The 16,802-nt window shown below is 53.5% G+C and overlaps 1 protein-coding gene and 1 pseudogene across 2 annotated transcripts in view; one reads left to right on the top strand and one right to left on the bottom strand.

Moving 5' to 3' along the window:
* COL15A1 (collagen type XV alpha 1 chain) overlaps positions 1-16,802 on the top strand; it is a 101,669-nt gene that overhangs the window by 50,479 nt on the left and 34,388 nt on the right. For both annotated transcript variants that reach the window (XM_073876669.1, XM_073876668.1), the window contains exons 9-16: positions 799-954; positions 2,147-2,299; positions 3,715-3,864; positions 4,336-4,479; positions 7,978-8,037; positions 9,209-9,301; positions 10,357-10,473; positions 11,043-11,105. In XM_073876669.1, the coding sequence (XP_073732770.1) occupies positions 799-954; positions 2,147-2,299; positions 3,715-3,864; positions 4,336-4,479; positions 7,978-8,037; positions 9,209-9,301; positions 10,357-10,473; positions 11,043-11,105 (936 nt within the window). The remainder of the gene's footprint in view (positions 1-798; positions 955-2,146; positions 2,300-3,714; positions 3,865-4,335; positions 4,480-7,977; positions 8,038-9,208; positions 9,302-10,356; positions 10,474-11,042; positions 11,106-16,802) is intronic.
* Positions 13,570-16,608, bottom strand: LOC141369971 (protein adenylyltransferase SelO-like; annotated as a pseudogene).

Below are 16,802 nucleotides of genomic sequence, written 5' to 3'. Positions count from 1 at the left end.
GAAAAAAGGTTCTGTGGTTAGATACATTTGGGAAATTCTCCACTTTATATCCTCCTTATTATAGACTCCTTAAAGTCCTACAGCAAGGAAATCTAACCTTGATAAGCTTGGTGGTAAAGAGCTACTTTTTGCAAAACAGAACAAAACAGAATGACCCCCGTGCCCCTCAAATTTAAAAGAAAAAAAAAAAAACCTTTGGAAACCGCGATAAAGCATAGTTTGATGACCCTAGCAGCCAAACTGCTGTTTCCATTTCATGCATCTGCTGTGTAACCTCCAGAGAAGGTTATGCTTTTCCCAAGGAAACTGAGTCCCAGAGAGAGAAGAATCATGGGGTTCAGTCTGGAGAAGGCTGGGGAGGACAGAGTTGTTGCCTGCATATCTCTGAATCTCCATCAGGGGCAAAGGCATTCGACTTGTTTTTATGGCTTCTGGACGGGCACATAGGGAAGGTCACAGGGAGACAGATGTGTCTAGATAGACGTGTCTGGAGCTGGAGCAGGCTGACTCCGGAGACAGGGATCTCCTGGTCACTGGGCATGTGCAAACAGATGCTTGGAATCAAACAGGAGATACAGTTGCCTTGCGACCTCTCCTGTCCCTGGGATTCTGTGATTCTGGGACTGTCGTGGGGCTGGGGTGACGTCATAGATAAGAAAGTGCCTTGAGAGAAGGAAGCTACAGAAATGCAAGCTGATAGAAAGAGGGGTGTGAGCAGTCTTTTCTGTCCAGCCACAGGCACACTGATCGGAGCCATGGGCCCAAGTGACATGGTCCCTCATGATGCTTTTGTTTCAGGGTGTGCATGCCGGAGAAGGTTTGGCAGCCACAGCGGCAGTCGGGGAGGCTGAGGTGCCCAGCAGCACCGCCAGGGAAGCAGAGACCAGCGGTGTGCCCACTGGGGGGCCAGCCCTCTCCTTGTCCACTGAGGTCATGGGGGAAGGGGTCACTCTGGTAAGTAGCTCAGAGCATATGCCGTTTCTGGGGGAGGGTGGGCATCTCAGGTCTTCCTTGTCAGTCGGCAGAATGCGGAGTTGATGGCCTTGTGGGATCAAGTCTGAGTAGACACTGATTCGGAGGCTGAAGGGTCTTGTTGCCTCATTCAGCAGATGTTTGCGGAGTGATGTGTTATGCTGGGCACAGGTAAATCCGATAGACCAGTTCCTGGGCACAGAGCTGTAAGAGGTGCAATAGGAGAAGCACCGAAAAGGGCCCAGAACCCAGACTTGGGGGTCCTGGAAGCCTTCCTGGGGAAAGAATGCCGAAGGCAAGACTATGGGGACACCTAGAAGGAGCCTGGCAGCTGGGAGTGAAACAGGTGCTCTAGGAGGGGGGCCAGCAGGAGCAGAGGCCTGGCGGCATCAACAGGAACATGAAAAGAGGGTCCGCGTGTGAACAACGGGGTGCAGGGAGGCCCCTGAGGCCCTGGGAGCCGTGAGGTGGAGCTGGCGTGTGTTCCGAAGTGGGGAGTAACTGAAGGGCTAGTGACCCAGTCAGAGAAGGACTGAGAAAGTGGAGGAAGGGTGGGAGAAGCAAGCCTGGAGGCCGGGGCCCAGGATCAGAGGCTGTGTCGTGGTCCGGGCAACGGGTGGTATTGGCTTGCTCTGGGTTTGGTCAGCGATGTCGTATCCTGCCAAGAGTCTCAGCGAGTAAAGGCCTGGAAGGCGCCCAGCGGATCTGCCACGGTGACTGTCGGTGACCGTGGGGAGCGCAGGGTTAGGGATGCGGGAGGGGTGGAAGGAGAGTGAGCCGAGCAAGTGGTCCGCGAGGGCAGCCAGCCGCGCTAATGAGAAAGAAGGCTGTGCATTTGCGAGACCCTGGGTTTTGCCCCAGCACCACGACTGGGCGTCGGTGAAAGTCCCACCCCTGGGAGTCGCGGAAGGGAGATGGCAGGGACTGTGGTGGGCAGCACCGAGGGTGGCGGGGAGGAATGGGGTGAGCCACACAGGTGGCACGTTGGTCAGGGGCTCACGCCTCAAGTGGTGTGCGAGGCACGGCTTTCTGCACGGGTGCCACGTTCGCGGCATCAGCACAAGGTGAGGTCTAGGAGGTGCAGGCGCCTGAGGGGCCCGGGCTGTCGGCTCCCTCCAGCCACACTGACCGCAGTGGACCGCTGACAGCTCCCTTACGATGTCTTCCTGTTCAGGGTGCAGATGCTGAAGAAGGCTCGGCAGCGGCTGCAGCTGGGGAGGCCGAGGTGCCCGGGAGCACCGCCGGGGAAGTGGAGACTGGCAGTGTACCCATGGGGGGAGCCACCCTCTCCATGGCCATCCAGGACACCGGGGAAGGGGTGACACGGGTGAGGAGTGCCAAGTGCCGCAGGGTCAAGGTCATAGCTGGAGCAGGTCCTGACCTTCTCGGAGGACCAGTCTTCATTCTGCTCCGCGCATCCAGAGGAGCCTGAATGGGGCACCTCTCTGAAGGGGAGCTGGCCAAGGCCTGGGTGCGCGTGTGCTGGAGCCCTGTTGGCTCCGGGACTGCACACGCTGACAGCCCCAGCAGGCCAGTGGGGAGCCAGGCTGGGAGCAGGTGGAGAGCCAGCGAGGTGGGGTGGTCCCAGGGGCCCACTCCCTCCACCAGCAGTAGGGCAGGAGCCAGGGTGGAGGAGCCTGGATGTGAGCGGAAGAGGTGATGGTGGGCAGCCCACAAGCATGGGCTGTCAGAGGGCAAAGGAAGTTCAGGGTCAAGGGCGGGGCCCAGCCTCCTCAACCCTGTCCTTAGGCAGCGTGGAGATAACGTTCCCAGCTCGTGAAGGCGGGATGCAAATATTTCAGGACACCTGGCAGGCCTATCCCTAAAATGTCATTACAGCGGGGGTCCTGCAAATTCTTCAGACTCAGACTCAAACCTGGACTCCTTGTGTCCACTCTTGTGATCCCATCTCAAAAGATTTCCCACCTCAAAAGACTGGGACCCCTGCCCCCCAGTCGGCCAATCCAGGATTCTCTTCTGTCTTCCTGACTCCCCACATCCCGTCAAGCATGCATCAAGTCTTGTTGATTTTTCTACCTAAGTCCACTATGCACCTGCCTCCTTCTGCCCTTCCCCAGTGCCAGCCTGTGGACTGAGACAGCACGTCCCCAGGCCAGACAATGGCTGAGGCCCCTGCCTCACCTCCTTCGTCCCCTGCCCCACCTCCTCCTGTGGGGGCAGCCTTCTGCTTGGAGCTTCCCGCTGCCCTCGCTGCAGACTCTGCTCCCCGACCTGGCCACAGGGCCTTTCAGGGTCTGGCCTGGCCAGCCTCGGTGACCACATCGTGGGTCACCGTCTCCCTGGCTCTCAGTGCTCCCACCTCACTGACCTTCCCTCAGTTTCTTGAATGTGCCCGGACCCTCTCCTCTCTGCCTAGAACCTTTTCTTCCTTCTGCTTTGCCTTTAATCCTGGCTGATCCTTCAGAGTTCAGCTCAAATACCACTTTGTCAAGGAAGTACCATCCCAGGAGCGCCTGGGTGGCTCGTCGGACACTTATCCGGCCAAAGCCCTCGGCAGCGGTGTGCTGTAGGGGCGTCCGGGGGATGGGTGCACTGACCTGAGAGGTGCGCTCCAGCCTGGGGTTCCGGGACTCTGTGGGCCAAGGCGGGTCTTGCATGAGCAGAGCTGTGGCCATGCGAGTTACCTATCTGGTGGCCCAGCGGCTTGCTTCCCTGCAGTCACACGCCTGCTGAACCAGGGGGTAGAAGAAGTGGCCGATTCTCATGCCATTTTTGCTTCAGGTTGCAGTCGGTGAAGGAATGTTCACAACACCAGCAGCTGCAGCAGAAGTGCCCCTCAGCACTTCTGAGGACGAGGAGACTCGCAGGGTCCCCACAGGTGGCCTGGTTCCCCCTACACCCACAGCGGCCCCTGAGCAAGTGGTTGCTTCTGTAAGTGTCTCCTAGCATTTTCTGTCTGGCTCACAGCAGGGAGAGGGGTCAGCGTCGTGAGACAAGAACAGTCGCTGGCCTCCCGAGCGGCGAATGCAACACTCAGCTTTGGGAGAGCACAGATCACGGGTCGGCACCACTGGAGGGAGGCAGGGTGCCTGGAAGCAGGTCAGGGAATCAGGTGCCCAACCCTGCTACTTCCTAGCTTTGTCCAAGAATTTTCTCAGAGTGCTGCCAAGTCGGAAGGGGCTACTAGGGACAGGGGGAAGGAGGAGATGCACGTATGGGAGGGGGATTATGAGTCTGGGCTTCTGTGACCATGTCGCGCGTAACGACGGTTGAAGGTAAGCAAGTGTTGTGAAATTGGACTAGCACCGTAGGAATGACAGTCACCCAGACTCTCGGGCAGCCTGCTGCGCCTTGCGTCACAGGCCAGGTGAGGTGATTCCTCTCGTTGGTTTTGCTTTTCAGGGTTCTGGTGATGAGGAGGACCTGGCAGCAGCCGCAAGAGAGGAGTCCCTGTCTGGGACTGTGGCCGAAGAGCTGGACAGCAGTCCCCCTGAGGGACCACCACTGCCCATACCCACAGTGGCTTCTGAAAGAGGGGTTACTCCGGTAAGTGGCGTAGAGGCGCGAAGATTTGGCGTGGCCTGTCTGACCGAGGAGAAAAAGAAAGGCCAGAGTCTTGGGAGGGACCTGCCCCTGGCTTGCTTAGAGGTGGGTTTCATTTTGGTTCATAAAGTTCCAGATTTGGGCATTTGAGGGGCGTGCAACCTGGGAACACACAAGGAAGCTGCAGGGTGCAGAGGAAAAAGCAAGAGGTAAAAAGGTGGGGCACTTGGCTTCATGTCCCAAATTGTCCCCAAATTCAAATGAGAACTTTGTAACAGACAGAGCTGGCCAAAGAAGCCAAGACCCCATCTCAGATGTCACGAGGGCCCCATCCCGGATTCAGGGAAGCTTGTAAGACCTGGTCACCTGCACGTCCAAAGCCTTGAGGCTCAGGCTACAGCACTCCAGGACTAACCCCTATGGTATCTAGTTAAACCAGCTCTGTTGGTGGTAGTGCTGATGGGCTTACTACTTCTGAGAAGCTCTTTGCTAACACATATTAACAACCATGAAACTACATAGTGTTGACCCAGAAGCTTCTGTTCTGGGAATTAATCCTAAAGGAGATAGTCTGCTATGTAAAAAGGCTTGGTTGTATACAAGTTTGCTAATCTCCGTATTACCCATAATAGAAAACAAATCGGACACGGTTTAACTAGACAACCATAGGGGGGTTGGTCGAGTAAAGTATATTCCAATAACGGAACATTATGCAGCTCTTAAAATTATACTTGTTAGGGGTATTTAGTGGTGGGGGAAATACAACCTAAGGTTAGATGATAAAAGCTGGTTATAAACTTGAGTACGTTGTGTGGTCGTAACTATTTAAAACTACGCTCACGTGCAAACTCTGGAAGGAAATATGTGAATGTTAGCAGTTGTGACTTCAAAGTGGTAGGCCTGGGGAGGCCTGGTAGGTTCCTAATACGTTTTGGTGTTTTCACCATGGGCGTTTATGACTTTTACAGTGGGAATTTGTAAAAGCTCTAAGAAGAGTCCAGGCATGGGGGAGAACAGGGAAAGGGGGACCCAAACAGATGGTAATTCATCCTGGCACGTGACTGACGAAGACTGATCACCCTCAAGTGCCTGTGTCAGGAACTGTCATTGAAGGGAAGTGGAAGCCTCAGTTCATGAGCAAATGGTTTAAAAGCACGTGGTAGGGACAGCCAAGTGCGCACCCACCCCAGAACGTCCTTAGGATCCCTGTGAATCTCAGCCACCCAAGCCAGTGGGGGAAACGGACATCCAGGTCTGGCTCTGCCACAGCTCTTCTCATCTCTCTCTCTGTTTACTCATACGTAACAGGGGGTCCTAGTACCTACCTCTTGGGTTGTGGTGAGGATTAAATGAACCAGTACATGGAAAAGTTTTTCTACCGCGTGGCATACACCCAACCAATTACGTATATAGAATTATGTTGCAGATGAGGCCCAGAGAGGGTTAGGGGTTTCCTCAGGGTCACACAGCTCCCAGGATATGAGTAGGGGTAAAAGCCTTAGTATTTGGACTTTGTCCCTTTGTGTTTTGCACTGTCCCCAGCCACCCCTCTTCAGACATGAGCCAGAAGCCGGTCATCAGGGTCCAGGTGGTCCAAATGAGGTCACTCCATGTCTAAGGTCTTCCCACTAGTCACTTGGAGAATACTTATCAAGAGCCTAGTATCTGCTGGGTGTGAGGGGCATGGAAGAGGCTAGGTGGCCATACCCCTGCAGGGGCTCGCTGCAATCCCTCAGGCCACCCTCAGCTTGCTAAAGGGTTCACGCATCAGAGCTGAGCTGCTCTGTCATGTCTTTGGGACACAGACCAGGTTCCAATGACACCTTCTTGTCTTCAGCTCAGAGAGGCCTTGTGGGAAGGAAAGGGCAGGTTGGGCCCCAAGCAGAAAAGGCTGGTGCTGTGACCGTTCGGAGAATGCATTGGCTCTGGTCAGGTGCCTGGAGCCTGTTATTTGGAGTTAACCTAGTCAGTTCTGATCAAGGAATAGCAGAGGCAGTAAGAGGACCGAGTCCCAAAGAGCCCGAACTGGGAGTCTGGGAGATCCACAAAAATGGCGTGGGGCTCAGTTCTGGCCACCTCTCTTCACCGACTGGAGACCTTGACCTCTGCAGGCCTCAGCTTCCCCATTTGTAATCAGAGGGTCCTTCCAATTCTGGTGTTTTCTGTGACTAGGCTCCAGTCTCTGCCCCTGATTTTCTTCCTGGGAAAGCTTGGGCACACGGGAGCTTCAGAGACCTGGGTTTGCTTCTTGGTAGTTGTAGGATTCCCGGAGAGGTCTTTACCACTTCTGTGCTTCAATTTCTCCATCTGTAAAATGGGGGTGACGATGACTACCCCCTCGAGGATGTTGTCAGAGTGAAATGAGGTGACATTGGTGGGAATGTTTTGTCTGGTGTCTGTCACCACAGAATGATAACAGACTCCTCTTGAAGCAGCAGTGACGTTAAACTGTCACCGAGGGGCTGTGCCCACAGCAGCCAGGACCAGGGCCCCCAGGAGTCCCACAGCCTGTGGAGGTCCCACCCACAGAGCCTGCTCTGGGGACCTTCTCGTCTGCATGCTAGTCTCAGTCCTCGCCCAGCCCCGCTGCCACCTTCCCCAGGATGGAGGGTGCTCTGGCCCTGGTGCCCCATGAGGCTGCCGGTGGGGATGGAGGGGAAGGAGGGCTTGGGGTCTGGGGAGGGTGGTATCCTCACTTTGAGCTGGCCTCCTCAGTGGGCTTCAGGTGCCAGCAGGGTTCCCGGGGAGCAGTAAGGGAGTCTGAGGAGGGCATCACGTCACACAGGTTTTGTGCGAATTCACTCTTCATGTTTCCATTCCTTTTGGTGGCCCACGCCATTCTGTCACCTTTTTTGTCAGAGCAGCCATTTCTCTGGACCCTGTGACAGCTAAATGTCCCCGGGGATGCTGCCCTTTCTCATTTTCTGCTTCATTTTTCTTTTCTCCTTCTCCTTTCCAAGTGGGTGTTCCTGTCACTCTGAAGCGTTTCCTGAGCACCAGCCAGGGGCCAGGCGCCGGAGCCTGGAGGTGATTCAGGCACCAGGCCTGCCCTCCAGGAGCCCCCTGTCCCAGAGAGGCAGGCCTACGAGCAGTAAAGGCTCTGGACAGGCTACAGGGCTGGTGGGAGGAGCAGGGTGGCCAGGACCCACTTCAGAGGGAGACACACTGGGCCTGGCTACCATGCTTTCACAGGACCTGGACTGGGGCGTCGAGCGGGGGGACCCTAGGTGACGGGATGGGGAGGGTCCCTACTGCCTCCTTCCTTCCATCATTCCCATCCACGCTATGCGTGTGGTGCAGAAACGAAGGGCTCCTGAGCCCAGAGTGGGTCGGGTGCCCCTTGGGCTGGCTCATGAAGAACAAGCCTTCTTCAGCCCTGCATAAGCCCCATCTTAAACATGAGTAGTTCCTACAGGGAGGAGAGGGGACTGTGTGTGTGTGTGTGTGTGTGTGTGGAGGGGGGTGTGACCAGCACTCCACTGACCTTCTTGTTCTCTTTAGGCCGAAGCTGGGGAGGGGCTTCCTGGCCCCCCTGAACCTGCCAGGCCTACCGGACCCACGGTGAGACCCCCTATCCAGGCTCGGCACACAGCGTGCAGGGGGCTGATGCCGAGAAATAGGCACAGGCACAGGCTCAGGGTGCCTTCCAGTGACACGCCGGGACCCTCACCTCTATCAGAGCCCTCAGTGAGCTCGGGAGCAATCTGTTTACATCCCATTTATATCCTGCGCCCTGAAGGACCCACATGTCTCTCAACCACATCCCAAACGACTCCGTCACCATGCCCCAGACCTGCTCCTCCCTCAGGATGCTCGGCCTCTGGAAGTGGCGCCCCATCTTCCTGGATATCAAGACAGAAATCAGGAAACCTCCCCCAGTGGCCCTCCGCCTCCCGCGCCCCATCCAGCCAGCCTCCAAGCCCCGAGTCTAGCCAGTCCCTCAGACAGTGGCAGCAGGCCCCCTGTCCCCGCCTCCCTTCTCCCACCCGCATGCGCACACCACTGCCACCCATCTCAACCCTGCCCTAACCTCCAGCCCAGGTCCTCCTCCGGGCCTCGGAGCCCGTGCTCCATGCACGTTCCATGATTTACTTCAGCCTCCCCTGGTTCTTGTGCTCAGGAATTAAGTCCCAGAAAGGGGTTTTTAGAAATTCCCTTTTGTTCTTTGGAGGAATTTGATGGCATTCAACAAGTGTGCACCGAGTACCTTCTTGGTACCAGATCGTGTGCTAAGGTACTGGGCATCCAGAGGTATCTCGGGATGGGCCAACCCTGGAGGGGTCCTAGTCTAAAGGGGCTGACAGACATACACACAACTGAGCTTCAAGTCGGGTGGTCCTACTACCAAATCAAGACCTCAGCAGAAGTTGGTGAGAACACACAGTAGGGAGAAATGAATTCTACCTCCACCTGGAAATGGGCTGGGAGGGTTTTCTGGAGGTGGTGACAGTGGAACCAGGCCTTGAAGGATGAGTAGGGGGTTGGAAGGCAGGAAGGGAGGCTGAGAAGATGTGAAAGAGCACAGTATGTTTGAGGACTGGCTGCCCATTGGCTGTGCGGCCAGAGGTGGTGGGGAACGAGGGGAGGGGTAGAAGAGAGTGGGGAAAAGACCAGAAGGAAGGTTGACAGCAGCAGTTGTAGGGCTACAGAGTAAGGGAAGACTTTTGGTGACAAGGCTGTCCTTAGGGAGTGGCAGATGAAACCAAGCGGTGGGAATTGCTTCTCTCTCCAGGTGGGAGCTGAGGCCGAGGGCTCCGGCCTGGGCTGGGGCTCGGACGGCGGCTCTGGCTCTGGTGAGCCCGTGCGCGGTGAGGAGCTGTTAAGAGTAAGTGTGAGAGTGGAACAACCTGGTGTTTGGGACTGCCTTCCCAGTAATCGGGAGGATTATATTTTCCCTTCCACGTGTCTATGTTTGGCATTTTCCACTCTGATCAGTGCTGTTCTGTTTTAAGTGAATATGAGACTTAGTTTCTCTTCAGGATCTCTACTTCACCACTTGCCCCCTTTCCCTGGCATCCAGGACTGTCCCACAGCAAGTATGCCCATGACCTTCACCTCTTACTTGGCTTTGCCCCCATCCCCTTTACCCGTTATAGAGAACCACGGACCTCTTCTTGAGGTAGTATTTCACACTTTGGCTTCCAGACCCTTCTGGAAATCCACCCTACCCTGAGGCAACCCCTCCTACCTCTTCAACCACCCCTTCTTCCTCTTTGCTCTTGCTCCCTTAGCCTCCTGCCCAAGGCAGGGCCCCCACTGGTTCCTGGTTCCTGGGGAGCACCTCCCTGCTCCAGCTGCAGCTGGTGGCTTTGTCCCGAGGCCCCCAAGCTCAGTCTGAACCCCTGTGCTGAATCCCCACCCAGAAGACTCCACTCAGGTGCCCTTTGGCCCGCTCCTCGGGATAGGGCCGGAAGGGTTCTGGACTCACCGGATATAAGTAGGGTGGGAGCCACATGGGTCTTCCAGGCTGGTGGGATCAGCCAACCCAGCCGGAGGCTAAAGAGTTTTAATCAGGGTTAGCAACAGGCAGTTTTTGACTGCTCTGTCAGGTAATCAGAAAACTAAATTAGTCAGGACACCTCTGAAGATTCGGATTGGATTTTTATCATATACATACATCTAGGGAGAAAACCTGGTGTGAGGGGCTCAAAAAGACCTGGGTTCAAATCCCAGCTCTTCTAATAATTAGCTGTGAGTATGTGAGCCCAGACCAAGTCGCATTATCTCATTGAGCCTCAGTTTCCCCCACTGGCTAAGTGCGAACACCAGTTTCTACGTGCAGTGCTAGTGTGAGGAACAGAGAGAATGGACGGAACATACATGCTTAGTGTATGTTTGTCCCCTCCCCCACTGTTTCTTAACGGAGTATCTGTTTTTTAGGGTCCCCCGGGCCCCCCGGGCCCCCCTGGGATTCCAGGAAAACCAGGAACTGATGTTTTCATGGGACCCCCTGGATCGCCTGGGCAGGATGGAGCTGCTGGTGAACCCGGGCCCCCGGTGAGCCACTGGGGCCATCTCCCCGTCCCCGCGGCCATGAGGCTTCCTCTAGCCAGGAAGGGGCGCAGAGACCCCAGACCCCAGCACGAAGGCTCATCACAGAGAGTGAGCAGCTAGCTAATGTTTGTAAACAAAGAGTCCTCAGCTGAGTCGTGGCTAAGACTCATAAGAAGCAGAAACCAAGAAATGTACCATCCTGCACACTGCTGCTTTATCTTAGTGAGTATAGGAGATGCGGGCTCATGTGGAATCTTGGGATCCTAGGACATCGAAGTGCTGGGCCTGGAACACGAGGCCCCCAGAGACCGTCTGGTCCGGCCCTGCCCCCAGCTCGCCCCAAGAGAGGACGATGCCACCCACAGAATGAAGGACACTCATCCACAGGCGTATGGTCAGCAGTGGCCATGCTGGGGCCAGGGACTGGCATTCCAGCCTAGACGGTTACAAGGCTCCTGGCCCCACTGACCTCACCTGCTTGGTCCTCCCAGCCATGACCTCCTTCTCTTGGAAGGCTTCATACTTGATTCTTATCAGAGATGTTGTGGGCTGATTGTCCTTGATGTTCCCAGGGCCCTGAGGGACAGCCTGGAGCTGATGGAGCCTCCGGCCTTCCTGGGATGAAGGGAGAGAAGGTACGGACAGGGTGGGAGGGGTCCAACACATGGGGGCCACCAGGCCCCAACACCACCTCTCTCTGACCTCTAGGCCCGTCCTTGCCTCTTAGGTGAATGGCCCTTTCTAATCCCCTCCCAATCCTCTCTCTGCTGGATGTCTCCATCCCAGGGCTCTTGATGCCCAAATCTGAGCTCAGCGTCTCCAGCTTCAGTGAATGGTGCTGCCATCTACCCACTCACGAGGACTCAATGGCAGAATCTTCTCTGAGCCCTCCTTCATCTCCCTTTCCTGCCGTGCCCCACCTGTTGCCAGGACTGGCCCGTCTGCCATCCACATCCCTTGCCTCTCTCCACCCTGATCTGAGGTTCATCTCTCCTCACCCGCACGGCAGCCTCAGGCTTCGTGCCAGTGTCCTGTTCTCCCCACCCGCCATGCATCTTCCACCCACCCACCCCACCTGTCCATCCTCCTTGCAGCAGGCTTCCGCTGGTCTCTGCTGAGAAGGTATCAAGGCTAGCCGCTGCCTGTGGGACCAAACGCTGATGGAGTCCAGACCTGCCTTCCCAGCTCCGTCTCCTGCAGCTCCTTCACACAGCTTCTGGGTCAGCCAGCAGCCCTGCTGCGGGGCTCTGGGCATGCTCTTCCTGGATGACCCCCTGGCCTTTGCACATGCTTTCCGCCATCTCGGGTGACTTTCCCTTTCCTCATCCCCCAGGGGCCCATTCAGATATATCCTCTGAGAAGCCCTTTCAGACTCCCTATGAGCAGAAAGCAGCCCTCCTTCCTGTACTTCCCATTAGCACAGCATTGATTCTGCTGAGCCCATGTTAGCTTATCTGTGACGAACAGCTTTAGCACTGTCTATGTGTCCTTAGAATCTGGCTCAGGCCTCCGTTAGCACGTTTGATCGGTGAATCGGCAGTTCCCTTCACTCTCTTCATTCTCTGTAAGCCTGTGTTGTTCTCTGTCTGCAAACCCCACAAGGTGCTGTGGGGGCAGGGTTCCTGCACCTACAGCAGTTCCAAGCCTCTTTGATGAGATAAGCCATGTCCTGCAAAGGAGAGCAATCAAGATAAGGTATATACACAAATAACGAATCGTGGAACACCAAAAAAAAAAAAAAAAAAAAAAGTAAACCTCCTTGCAGTGAAGCAGTGGTGAGTTTCACTGGGGTTTGGAGGAGGGAGCCTCCCTCCCAGCTGAGATAGGGAGCAAGACCTTCTGGGGACTCCACTGCATGAAGTCGTGGAAAATCCTAACTCCCCAGATACCACCGTCTTCGCTGAACTGAATTTCCAGTTTCCATCAGCTCTCAGGTGTGTTTATTTCAATGGAAACAGTACCTCAATTTTCGTGGAAAGCTCATGTCTCACAAAAAGAAGAAAGAAACTAGTTGTCAAGTTTTATAGGACTCGTTTTACATGTACCAACTATTTCATAAGAAATTAGATTTTTCAGGAAACATCACAGACCTACACTGTTCTTCCCTGTCCTTCTTACCAACTCTCCCCTACCCGCCCCCACACACCCCTCCCATGCTTGTCTGGTATTTAAAAATACCCATGCCCACATCCGCACACTGACACGGGGCAGGCACAGTCTGCAATGCTCAGGGCAGCAGGCTCGCCCAGGATCACTGTTGGAGATAAATTACAGTTTTCTCCCCCAAATTTGCTATGAGTCCGAATTTGTTGCACCATGTGCATAAGATGCTTTCTGGTCAAGTGAAAGCAGACTCTAGAAGGACTTGGAAATTTGCATCTAGAAAGCTTGAAGGAAACCTTGCAGATAACACTTACCTAAAAAACAATTTTTTTTAAAGATTTTTATTTATTTATTGAGAGAGAGAGAGAGAGAATGGTAGAGAGAGAGCATGAGAGGGAAGAAGGTCAGAGGGAGAAGCAGACTCCCTGCTGAGCAGGGAGCCGGTTGTGGGACTCGATCCCGGGACTCCAGGATCATGACCTGAGCCGAAGGCAGTCGCTTAACCAACTGAGCCACCCAGGCGCCCTAAAAAAAAAAAAAAAAAAAAAATTCTTAAAAGACAAAAGTAAACCAAGGAGCATGGTATGGATGTCAAATAACAGATGGGTGCTAGAGAAAATGAGCAGTCTCTGGGATGTCACACAACATGGGATCCAGTGACACATTTGATCCTTGACTTCCCTCCACAGTATCTGTTCCTCAGCTTGCACACCTCCAGTGACAAGGGACTCATTGCCTGCCAGGCAGTGCGTGGACACATGTAGGGGGATTGTTCCTCATGCTGCTCAGAAAGCAGCCTCTCTTCTCACTTTCAGGGCATGGACACCAGTCTGGGCAGTTGTCTAAAGGGGAGTTTTCTCCCAAAGAATAAAGAATTTTCTCCCAAAGAATTATTTGGCTGGCAAAAAAAAATATTATCCTATACATTCATTATTTTCAAGTTGGGATTGTCATCCAAATGTGGATGGTCATTAAGAATTTATGAAATAGATTATTTTATGTTGAGTTCGATGATATCTCTGGAAAATTCCTCCCTGCTTTGTGCCCGGCACACTGTGCCGCCCAGATCTTCAGCACACATGTAGTGTTTGCGATCATCACTCTTGTCTTCCTTCTTTAATCTGAATCATTCACTGTATTCTTCAGTGTCAAAAGGTGCTGGGACAGCCAGGCAGGAAAGAATTTGTGTTTTGAAGTTTTCTTCAGTACCCAGCATTTCTGAGGGGCACTGAGCTCCCAGGAACGGGCTTCGAGGGATCTCACGGAGCTGCCGAAATGTCATTGCTGGGCCTCGTATAATAGATTCTGTCTTGCCCATGAGATGAGGGGAAATGCAAATAAATCATCAGAAGCTTCCCTTTCTCCACTGAGCCCTACCTGGGCTTTGAGCAATTCTCTAAATCTTACACATTACAGAACAGGGTGCCCCCCAAGAACCTACGTGTGAGCCACACTTAACAAAGATCCAGTAATGGGTTTGGAGCTGGTAACAGCTTATTTCACTTGAACGTTCCAATATTGGCCCGATTTCCAATTGCATATCTTCTTTAACCATCAGATGTGTTTGGTACAAAATCAGGATTCTAGGCCTCCATCAAACCAAATCGACCATGGTCAATTATAATTGTAACAAGTTGAAGTTATCAGTATAACAAACACCGTGAGCTCAGCTGATAGACACGCACGAGGCAGTGCGAGGTATCTGCCATCTCAGATATCACAACAGGGAAAAAAAATTGATGTACTTATTAGGTTCTTTGATGTTCCTGTACATTGAAGTCTAATAAAGTCCTTAGCAAATCCAGTTACCATAACGAGAGGAAATTTCTAATGAATTCTGAAGCATGATTTTGTAGCACTCCTGCAGCTCGGTCTTTTGCAGTATTTCCGTTGTGGAACTGGCCTCTCCATACTTCACCGCCACAGCCAACCCCGCAGCTTGGCTGGTTGGAATTCCAAGATCCTCAGGTCTCACACTGAGCAATGAAGTATAGCTCTACCCCATCATTTTGGGAGCAGGGAGTCTTTGCCGACTCTTGTAATTGGAGTTCCTAGTTTTCACTGTACTTGCTCATGTAAACTCCAATAATATGAGCTCTTCCATGCCCCAAGCCAATCTGCTCAGATTCCAAAATGGTGGCCACCAAATCTGTGAGCCAATGGAATGGGTCCAAATACTACCTTTTTGCATGTACAAGCTGGATAAAATCATCTGTTTCTGAGACCAATAACTCAAGGTCCAAAATACCTTCTAGAACTTCCTCTGAAACTGCTACAAGATGTACTCTTGATTTGAAGAGCTGGGAAGGTAACTTATAAAAGACTGTTTTTCACTTTCCAAATGTAATTTTCTTTAACCCGCTCAGCTGGCAACACCATAAGGTTTTCAGAGGTTAGAGTCCAGAAGTCAAGAGAGAAGCCTAATTTAACTTCTATGTCACAATATCCCTGACTGCAGTGTGACTGGAAAGGTGCATAAGGTTGGCATTTCCTTCAAGGACAGATGGCGACAGGCCGCAGAGGACTGCGTGGCTGGTCACACCCAAGAAAAGCAGGCGCAGAAACTGTAGCCTCCAGATTAGGCGGGGGAACCAGAACGCGACTCTTTTTGTTTCTGCCCATGGTGAAAAGTCCCATATAGTTTCTCTCCGGTCAGGCTGGTCAGCAGAGAAGCCTCTGAGCCTGGCCACCACCACTTCCTTCTCCCGGCACCCCTTCCCCTCCCGTCACCCCCTAATGTCCTGGGGTGGGGGTGGCGGTGGGGTGCTGCAGCCTGATTCTGTAATTCCCTCCTCAGGTGCATCTCTTGTGATTCAGTCCCTATAGAACACTTGCTTTTTATTTCCAAGATCTCTAACTGATTCTTTTCTAGAACCACTGTGCTCATTTCATGATGGTTTGCCCGTGTTCTGTGGCTGGGAAGCCCTCCCTTCTGTCCCTGAGAATGCGTATTGTATGCACTTAGAGTCCTGATTGGCAGCTGATTTTCACGCTCCTCCCCCGGGTGGACACCCCGTTGCTGGCACTGCCACCTCCCTTTCACAGTGTTGCCTTCCCTCGAATGTGTGGTGTTTCTTGCTTGTGTGTTTGCTTTTGAAATTGGAACCTCTCTTCGGTCTGTCCTCTGCTTCTCTGTGTTCTGATTGTTGGGGAGTTGGGCAGCAGCTACCTCAGAGACTTGCAGGTTTTGGAGAGAAGACGGGGACAGTGGGGTGTGCCATCAGGCAGGGCCCCTCAGCAGCTGCACTTATGAGTTTGGGATACCCCTGGACCTCCCAAGGTTTCCCTCACCTCTCAGGGCTCTGCTCTATGCGCTGACTCCAGGAAACAGCGCTTATTGTTCTTGTAGGAGCAGGCACTGGGAGATGAGGGGGAATGGGCAGGGCTTGCTGGCCTTCCTGCTCCGGAATTTCAACATCTCTGCCCATCAGAGCCACACCCACCACTCTGTAGGATACTTTTTCCCCCTGTGCTTTCTCTCCACTACCCAAGCCTCTGGCTTCAGTTTCCTGTGTTTTCCCTTTGGTGTTCCTCGCTATTTTCAGGTGCAGTGTCATTTGCCATCTTACTTTTGAGCATATTATTTTGGAACTATCCGTTCTGTCCTTTCTATGGATTTGATATAGAAGGGCGATCCAGCCGAGGGAAAGAGGGCATTGGGGAGACTGACACGGCCTAGGAGGTGGGTACATCACAGTCAGGTGTCAGGACCTTTTCCTGGCTCCTCTCGTGAATCCTGAGAGATTCTCCCACTGCGGGCCCCCCGCCCACAGTCCCCTGATGTAGGGCCATGTCTCTTGTGGTTGACCATTCCTGGCCACCAGCCCCCCATTGGTCCTCCTGTCTGCTCAGAGCTCACAGCTGGCTCTATTCTACGGGATCCACATCTAACCCATCCCCGCATCTAGACCTATGCTGTGGTCCCCATTGGACATGGACATGCAACCTACTTTAGAGTGATCCCCCCCAACCCCATTCCGGGGCCACCCCAGGCAGCTTTTGGTCTTTAGATATATCCAGAACGAAGTCAGTCATCGTTCCACAAATCTCTAAAAGTCTAGGGAATACATACCAAGTTCTTTGAGCTCCTTTCTTGGCTTCAAGTAAGGGACATATCCCTTTACTTGCATCATGGGAGGGTGGGGTAGGAGACTGGCTAGGACACGGGCAGTTCTCCAAGGGAATTCTTCCTCTACAGTCTCTCCCTGGTTCATCTTCAACTTCTCCAG

The sequence above is a fragment of the Callorhinus ursinus genome, unplaced genomic scaffold, assembly GCF_003265705.2.
Source record: "Callorhinus ursinus isolate GAN/ISIS: 27379988/994484 unplaced genomic scaffold, GSC_fseal_2.0 scaffold24, whole genome shotgun sequence".
Taxonomy (NCBI): Eukaryota; Metazoa; Chordata; class Mammalia; order Carnivora; family Otariidae; genus Callorhinus; species Callorhinus ursinus.
The sequence above is the reverse complement of the archived record's forward strand: the minus strand, read 5'-3'. Positions and strand labels throughout refer to the sequence as shown.